The following is a 9,891-nucleotide window of genomic DNA, read 5'->3' on the forward strand; positions in this document are numbered from 1 at the left end:
AAAAACCGCGTTTTAAACTAGTTTGAACTCGATCCAGAAAATTTAAAATGTGATTTACTCCATTATTATCAGTCGTAAAGARTTGAAACAAACGGTAATAAATTCTGTAGGAAATTCTCTAACGACGCTACACTTTGATTAAGAAATATTGCGCCCACGTTAGCGTGAACATAAAAATAAAAACCATAACTTCCTSTTTATTTTGTTTATTTTTCCTTTTTAATGAATACGAGACGATGTGAATATTTTGTGATGATTGYGCGACGCAGAAAGCCAAAAATCGCGTTTTAAACTAGTTTGAACTTGATCCAGAAAATTTTAAATGTGTTATTATCAGTTGTAAAAACTTTCCTTTTTTAATGAATACGAAACAATTTAAGAAAGGCGTGGTAAAAATTTCGTGATGATTGGGCGACGCAGAATTGTATTTTGAACAAGTTTAAACCCGATCCAGAAGTTCCTATTTGACACAGGAGRTAAAACAAGACAAGATTCAACTTCAGTTTTGATGGGAAGGTTTAGATCTTATTAAAGCGTGAATAAAGTTTCGTAGCAATTGGACATCGCAGAGAGCCATGATTTAAACTAATTTGAACTTGATCCAGAAAATTTAAAATGTGATTTACTCCATTATTATCGGTCGTAAAGACTTGAAACAAACGGTAATAAATTCTGTAGTAAATTCTCTAACGACGCTACACTTTGAMTAAGAAATATTGCGCCCACGTTAGCGTGAACACAAAAATAACCATGACTGTTTATTTTGTTTCTTTTTCCTTTTTTAATGAATACGAGACAATTTAAGGAAAATGTGGTGAAAATTTTGTGATGATTGGGCGAAGCAGAGAGTGACAGATCARGTTTTAAACTAGTTTGAACACGATCCAGAAAATTTAAAATGTGATTTACTCTGTGATTAGCGGTCGTAAAGACTTGAAACAAACGGCAATAAATTCTGCAATAAATTCTCTAACGAAGTCATGCTTTGATTCAGAAATATTTAGTCCACGTTAGCGTGAACATAAAAACAATAACCATAACTTCCTGTTTATTTTTCCTTTTTAATAAATACGAGACGATTTAAGGAAGGTATGGTAAAAATTGTAACGATTAAGCGACACAGAATCGCATTTTGAACAAGTTTAAACACAATCCAGAAGTTCCTATTTGACACAGGAGATAAAACAAGACAAGACTCAACTTCAGTTCTAATGGGAAGGTTTAGATCTCATTAAAGCGTGAATAAAGTTTCGTAGCAATTGGACGTCACAGAGAATCACAAATCACGATTTAAACTACTTTGAACTTGATCCAGAAAATTTAAACTGTGATTTGCTCCATTATTATCAGTCGTAAAGACATGAAACAAACGGTAATCAACTCTGTAGTAAATTCTCTAACGACGCAACACTTTGATTAAGAAATATTACGGCCACGTTAGCGTGACCACACTATTAAGATGTGTCAGAAGATGTCATGTTGTAATAATTGCATTGGGACGTCCCTCCCTAATCTCCCCGATAATCACCTCGGAAAAGGGATAATCCAGACTGCCATAGAAATCCCTCTCAAACTCGTACTTGTTGTCCCACATCCTATCCTTGATCTCGAAATTGCACAAATGATTGCACTTATCCAGCAGCCCTCCCTCGGGACACTTCTCCATCTCCTCCACCTGTCTGACAAAACTGCACCTCCTTTCCAGCCTCCCATCTCCTTCGGGAATGAAGATTTGCGGGAGTTGGAGTGAGGGTGAAGCCGAGACGTGGTTCTCCACGAGGGAGGGCCGACTTTGGACCGGAATCGAGATGGAGGGGCTCTCCTTGAGACGGCTCTTCGGCGGCTCCTTGAGGTGGTAGTTGGAGGCGGAGTGGCGCCGCTCGTGGGGCCCCACCTGCGGCGGACGCAACGCCCCACGCTCCACCCGCGATAGCTTCGGGGGCCCCCCATCGTCCGTATAGTTGTGGTACTGCTTCGGCTGGTGCGGTTTGAGCTCCTTCTGGTTCTTGAGCTGCTGGAGCTGCTTTTGGCGCTGCCGTTGGCGGGCCTGGCGGGAGGCGAGCGAAGCGCCCCCTGCTGCCGCGTACATGGTCTTAATGACGGGCGAGGGCGGGGCCCGGGAGGGGCGGGGGCAGGAACTGGGGCTTCAGTTTGACTTTCAAGTGCCGGAGCACTTTTTGATTCACCGATAAATTGAACATCGTTTCATAAAATTACTACAAAATATTCGTTTACAAAATATTGTTGATTCGAATCTATCAGGGACTAGTCTAAACATTTTTCACTAAATCGTATAACAAATAACAAATAATTCGGCGTTTAGAACTAACATTAGGCTTCAACTCGTTTATTTATGTTACAATAATCACTAATTTTAAATTGATATTGTCTTTTATTAGTTTCATAGAGCCAATAAACGTTTCGTATTGCTTTTGGATTGCTTCCTCTCGGCCAATTAGAAATGAACACATCGTTCAGAGAGGAAGGGAGGCCGGTGATTTTATTGGAACAAATCAAATAATAGGCGGGGCTAAATCAAGCGGGTAATTTAAATCCATTGTTACGATTAGGGAAAACAGAATAGAAAATAAGAGGGAATTTCGATGAAGGTAAGCATGACGACGCCACTGAAAAGAATTTTTCTTTAGTCAAAACATATACAACGACGAGAAAAGGCTTCTCCTTGAAATCTAAGCTCAAAACCAAATCAAATAAGCTTCCATTACGTCAGGTGATTCGATATTTTATTATCTAATAACAGAAATTTGCTTCATTGAGAGGAAATTTTGTAGGGCCGCAAATCACGTTTTGAATAAATTTAAACTCTATCCAGAAAAGATGAAACGTGATTTGCTCCCTTATTTGTGCGCTAAACAAATTCAATTAGACGCGATTTAATTCGCACTTGCGTTGGAATCACTAATTAAGTGAAAAATCGAGTTTTAAACTAGTTTGAACTCATTTCAGATGAGAACTGTGAGCCAAAACAGATTCTTTATTTCATTTATTTGCTTTAATTAGAATTTGTAAGCTTCAAATTTGTTTTTTTATTATTACATATGTATAAACAAAATTTAAGAAAAATCACTATTTTGAGAAAATTTATATTTGTTGGACTTTAAACTTTTTTGCAATAAATTTTTTGTTTTTCTCCTTTTAGAAATCTAATTGCTGACGGTTTTTGCCAAATTCATTGCATAAAAAAATTTCAGTTTTATTTTTTTTGGGGTTTTTTAATTTTTAATACTGATTAAATGTTTCACTATTTTGGGGAAATTTGTTTGTTGAGCTTTTTTGGTTTGTTTATAAATCTTTCGTTTTTTTTCCTTTTAGAAATTTCATTATAGTGCAAATTCCTGCCAGTTTTTGGAAATTCATTGCATAAACCACAGGGCCGGACTATGGAGAAAAAATTTCTTTTTTATACAATTTTTTTGGTAATTCTAAACATTTATTTAATAAAAATTTGTAAGTTTCAAATTTGGTTTTTTATTATTATAAATCATATTTAAATTTTCAAATTACTCCTTCGGGGAATTGTTGAGTTTTTTTTTTGAGTTTCTTTGGTGATAAATTTTTGTTTTTCTAATTTTAGAAATTTCATTATAATGCAAATTCCTGTGTTTCCTAGTGTTTCTCAAATTCATAAATTTATTACATAAACCACAGGACCGGACTGTGGCCCAAAAACTTCAGATTTTTTTGTTTTTTTTTATTTTTAATTCTGAATAAACATTCAATCAAACTTCTAATTTGATTTTTTTATTATTATATACAAAATTTAGATTTGAAAATCACTATTTTAGGGTAATTTATATGTTTATTGAGCTTTTTTTGGTTTGTTTTATGATAAATTTTTGGTTTTTTTCGTTTTTCTCCTTTTAGAAATTAAATAATAAGTATGATGCAAATTCCCGTAAGTTTTTGCCAAATTCATTACATAAATCACAGGACCGGACTGTGGACAAAAAACATCTTTTTTATATCATTTTTTGGCATTTTCAATTTCTAATTCTAAACAAATATTAATAAAAATTTTCAAATTTGATTTTTTATTATTATAAATCAAATTCAAATTTTAAAATTACTTCTTTGGGGTAATTTATCTTTGTTGAGTTTCTTGGGTGATAAATTTTTGTTTTTCTAATTTTAGAAATTTAATTACGATACAAATTCCTGCTAGTATTTCTCAAATTCATAAATTTATTACATAAACCACAGGACCGGACTGTGCCCAAAAACTTCAGATTTTTTAATTCTTTTGTTTTTTTTTTAATTTTTAATTCAAAATAAACATTTAATCAAAATTTGAAGCTTCTAATTTGATTTTTCATTATTATAAAAAAATTAGATTTGAAAATCACTATTTTAGGGTAATTTATATGTTTATTGAGCTCTTTTTGGTTTGTTTTGTGATAAATTTTTGTTTGTTTTCGTTTTAAAAATTTAATTATGATGCAAATTCCTGCTAGTTTTTCTCAAATTCATAAATTTATTACATTATGGACTGTGGTCCAAAAACTTCAATTTTTTTATTTCAATTCTTAATTCCAAATAAACATTTAATTAAAATTGTTCCCTTATTTGTGCGCTAAACAAATTAAATTAGACTCGATTTAATTCGCACTTCTCCGAATTACTAACTAAGTAAAAATTCAGATGATTTAAAACGTGATTTCTGAGTTAAAAAGTCTTGAAAAGGGACAATTCCGGCCTTATTAAGGCATGAAATAGATTTATTTGTCGCAAAGACACAGTTAAACAAAAGAAAATAGAAGTATTAGACTTTTCTAATTTTTTTAAAGTGGGATAAATACTTGAACATCCTCACTTTTCTACCCACCCACTGAATATTTATCGTTCCCGAAAACGCAGCTATTTATCATTCGGTTCTGACGGTCGGCAAATGGTCACTAGGGACCACTCCTCGCTCGTAAGCATCGAAATATCCCTAATAGTGAAAAACCTCAAACCACCTTCAGATTCTTCATCGTTTCTGTCAACATGTTTATAAAACAGCCACAAATGTGATTCCTGTCGCATTTCCATCATCTCCAAACATATCAATATCATATTTGTGTTGACGCAAATAAGAAAATCAAACCGAGAGACGAATTCGATTTCCGCGGATGTGTTTGCGGCGACCTACTACCCTTTGACATTCTTAGCACTTGCTCGCCCCTTCTGTTTGCTATTCCATCGAAAAAGTTTAAAGATGACGACGCTTTGTGGCGCTTAAACACGCCTTTTGGACGAGTTGTTGCATGATGCCGGGACGCACGCGAGTTGAATTACACTCCTATTAATTAAAATTAGGGCGGTGTGGCGGAATTCCTTCGATATGTTGGCGAAATTTTGCGATTTTTTGGGTTAAATTGTCTTGAAGTCGACAAAATCTGAGGCGAGCGGCAAAGCCGCTCGCCCCACTTTCAATAAAATTCCACCAATGTGATTTTGACAATTTTTTGGCTTGAATTCTGATGGCGAGCGGCAAAGCCGCGAGCCCCCTTTCGACATAATTTTTCGAATTGGTTGTGAATTTTCCGAAGGATTAGTGATTTGCGCTTCAAACTCAATTAAAACGCCATACGCACGTTGAAATCCAATTAGACGCGACGTTTTACGAATAAATAATGTGTGATCGATGAAATTTTCATCGTTCGGATTAAATGAAGGTAGAATGACCTGCTTTCGACCGGCAAATTCGTTATTTCTTATTCTGTGCTGCGCACTCATCAAATATTTAACAGGAATAGCATTAGAAACATCAATATTTGTGTGGAAGGAAAAAATGGTTAATGTTTCGAACAAGACTCAAATCGATGCAAATGCTAATAGCCAACAAAGCAGATATTTTATTATCGCAAGATAATACATATAGCGATAATTTTATTATTATTAACTGTGCTCGCATAAGTACAAAATTTCAGTAAAAAAAAATACAACTATTTTTTTAAAACCATGGAAATATGGATGTAATGCATTCGACATTGCCCCTCCGTAGAGATTCATCATATCGAAATAAAAAAATTATGTTCGAACAAACTTTATTAGGGAGTAAAAATCATGATATATGAACGTCGACGTCCATCTTGAACGTGATTTATCATCCAAGATTTATTTTTTACCAAATTGTGAGATAAGCGACCATTTTTCCTAATTTTCAGACAATCTTTATTGATGTGCCACCTTGATTCACAAAATTACACGCCAAGTTAAAAGTTTAAAAGTGGTCACAAATCTGTCAAAATCACCACTTCCAGTGTGGAATCACCCCCAAAACGAGCAAGAGTGACTTTTTCGAAGATTTCGTGTATTTCCTTGCGATATAATCGACACGAACCGTCGACATGCAAACAATTTCAGTGACCTATCGACGGTAAGAATCAAGCAACGGAACGAATTTTACCATTTAATTCACATTTACGACACTCGCGGACACCGTTTAAAGGTCGAAACGTCGATCAACAGACCATTAGGTCGCGAAAATTGTTTACTTCGCCACCGAATCGATACTTCAACTCTACGGGAAAAAACACAAGCCGGGGTGTAATTCCCCGAATACGTTTTAATATTTATCAAGTCGGCTTTGCTCTTAATTAGGCCCTGCATAAATGCAACACGAAATATTTCAGTTTTTACAAAAGTAAATATTTTATTAAATAATCGAAGACGGCAGGGATGGAAAGGCGAGATTCAACCACCAATCATATCTCTTATTCATTTCACAGATCGGTTAAAATTCACAAGATGGCGCAATAAAAATGCGGGAAATAATCAGGTTTAAGTTGGCAACGCGTTCGAATCTCATTTCGATACTGGTTTTCAGTTGGAAAGTTATTATTTGTTAAAATTTTATTTGTTTTCTAGATAACTAGATTTATTTATTAATTAACACACTTCTAAATCTGAATAAATGACTAATTAAAAATCGTAAGCTTCAAATTTGATTTTTATTATTATTAACCAAATTTAAATTTGAAAATCACTATTTTGGGGTAATTTATGATTACTGAACTTTTTTTGGTTTGTTTTGTAATAAATTTTTTGTTTTTTGGTTTTTCTCATTTTAGAAATCTAATTCCTGACGGTTTTTGCCAAACTCATTGCATAAAAAAATTTCAGTTTCGTTTTTTTTGGGGGTTTTTTAATTTGTGATGCTGAATAAATGTTTCACTATTTTGGGGAAATTTGTTTGTTGAGCTTTTTTGACTTGTTTATAAATTCTGTTTTTTTTTCCTTTTAGAAATTTCATTATAGTGCAAATTCCTGCCAGTTTTTATCAAATTCATTGCAAAAACGACAGGACCGTACTATGGACAAAAACTTCTTTTTTCTATAATTTTTTTGGTATTTTAAATTTCTAATTTTAAACAAATATTTCATCAAAATGTGTAAGTTTTAAATTTGGTTTTTATTATTATAAATCAAATTTAAATTTTAAAATTACTATTTTGAGGTAATTTATTAGTTTGTTTTGTGATAATTTTTTTTCTCTTTTTGGAAATGTAATTATGATGAAAATTTTTGCCAGTTTTTCTCAAATTCATAGCATAAACCACAGCACTAGACTATTGCCCAAAAACTTCAGATTTTTAATTTCATTTTTTTTGTTTTTTTAATTTTTAATTTTGAATAAACATTTCAAATAAAATTCGTAGGCTTCAAATTTGATTTTTTTATTATTATAAACAAAATTTAAATTTGAAAATCATTAGTTTAGGGTAAATGTTTCGTTTTTTTCGTTTTTCTTCTTTTAGAAATTTAATTGTGATGCAAATTCCTATCAATTTTTGCCAAATTCATTGCATAAACAACAGGACGGGATTGAGGGCCAAAATTTTTAGATTTTTATTTGATTTTTTTTTAATTTCTGATTCTGAATAAATGTTTAATTAAAATTCGTAAACTTCAAATTTGTTTTTTTTTCATTATTATAAACGAAACTTAAATTTAAAAATCCCATTTGGAGTAGTTTTGTGATAAATTTTTGGTTTTTTTTTGTTTGTTTTTCTCCTTTTAGAAATTTAATTCTGTTTATCTTCAAGAGTATTTATGTCTTATGTAAATTATTGTTCAATATGTATTTAAATTTACATTCCCTTCACATTATGAAAATTTTGACTACGCAACTCTCAAGCCATTTATATTAATTTACAAAAACAAAAAAAAAAAGAAAACAGAATTTTTATTCTCTTCATCAAAACAAAATTAATCAAATTGGTCGTAAAAATATATTTTTCCAATTCCTAATGCCAAATAAATCATTCATTTAGCAGATATAACTAGTTTAAGTTGGCAACAAATTCAAGTTTCATTTCGACACTGTTTTTAGCATTGCTAGGCAACCAGTTAGTATATGCTTTACAGAGCTGGAATTTTGTTTAAAAAAAGCGTCAAACTGGCTATTTCCGGCCGTTTTAATTACGTTACTTCCGGTTTTACCGGAAGTGAGTGATGGATCATTCGTCGTGCAATATCCGTAAAGAAATGATTTGGATTTGGTTGCGTGTGCTGTACAAGTAAGTAAATTAGACGATTAGGCAGTCGAGCGATAAAATCCCTAAAGAGTTGGGACAATGAACGAATTACTTTTTGATGAGGATTTCCAAAGAGGCGCTTTTGAAAAGTCTCATTAAATCTGAACGTTTCGCGATAACAAAGTTTCCTGTAATTACAAGTCTTGTAATCATTTGATCGGATCAAGTAATTACATGTCATGTCATAAACCATCCACAAGTGTTTGGTGGGGGTTAAAAATTCAAAGGGTCGCCATCGTCTCGGAATTTTAATTGCGAATTCAATGAATTCCGTGGAAACGTGTGTATTAATGAAATCAGACCCACCTCTGACCCAGTTTCAAACCGTTTTTCCCCGGTGTAAGACAGGCACTTGGTGCATAAATCCCGAAGCAGTCGTGCGTTTATGAAACGTCCCGAATTTCGGTCATTTGCGAATCAACAAGTCGGGGGCGGCGGCGGCGGCGGCGGCGGCGGCGATGGAAGGGACCGACTATCACCGAGCCCGGTAACAGACTGGCGGCGGTTTTCGGTGTGACGGTGGGGCGGCGCTTTCGCGAAATTAAGCGAATTCACCCGACCGGATGCAATTTTTCCGATATCTACAGGTGTCGCCGCCGACTCTTTTACCGATCAATTCGAGTAGGATTGACGGCACGAGACCCCCACCCCACTTTTCACACTTTGAGCGCCAAATTCAAACAAGCGTGAAATGGACTGCGTTTCCGGAATTGTAATAAGAAGCACTCCCGGAAAAGTCCGTAATAATGAGAAATGGACGAACGTCACGTCGGTGTGTGGGCGGAAATTGCACACTAGAGTGACGATAATGACGCCGCTAATAAAATATTCAATTGAATTTACATGTAATTGAATCTACGAAACAAAAGCTAACTGAATTGAAAACGGAATAACGCGACTGGAAAATCGAACTTTATTGGACCATTTGCAAATTGGAGCTCTTTGGGGATACAAATGCTCAAAGAAAGACGGACGATTTTATTTCTACTGACTACCACATTACAAACACTGAAATACAATTTTCCTTTTTTTGGATTATTTTTTTTTTGTTGGTTTTTTTCAATTTCTAATTCTAAACAAATATTTGAAAGGTGTAAGTTTTAATTTTGGTTGGGTTTTTTTTATTTACTATTTTGGGGTAATGTATTTTGTCGAGTTTTTTTTTAGTTTCCTTTGTTTCTCCTAGTCCGAAAACTTCAAATTTTTTATTCCCTTTTTTTCCTTTTTTTAAATTCTGAATAAATCAATATTAATTAAAATTCGTAAGCTTCAAATTTGATTTTATTATTTTTATACACAAAATTTAGATTTAAAAATCACTATTTTAGGGRAATTTATGTTTATTGAGCTT

General features: G+C 33.5%; 1 protein-coding gene across 5 annotated transcripts in view; it reads right to left on the reverse strand.

Annotated features, from left to right (window-relative positions):
* LOC123016342 overlaps positions 1-9,891 on the reverse strand; it is a 53,004-nt gene that overhangs the window by 14,016 nt on the left and 29,097 nt on the right. For all 5 annotated transcript variants that reach the window (XM_044416686.1, XM_044416684.1, XM_044416687.1 and 2 more), the window contains one exon: positions 1,529-2,627. In XM_044416686.1, the coding sequence (XP_044272621.1) occupies positions 1,529-2,089 (561 nt within the window). In that variant the 5' untranslated portion in view covers positions 2,090-2,627. The remainder of the gene's footprint in view (positions 1-1,528; positions 2,628-9,891) is intronic.

Source organism: Tribolium madens, unplaced genomic scaffold (assembly GCF_015345945.1).
Source record: "Tribolium madens isolate multiple individuals breed KSU strain unplaced genomic scaffold, Tmad_KSU_1.1 Scaffold_1;HRSCAF=32;Tcas5.2_LG8, whole genome shotgun sequence".
NCBI classification, from domain to species: Eukaryota; Metazoa; Arthropoda; class Insecta; order Coleoptera; family Tenebrionidae; genus Tribolium; species Tribolium madens.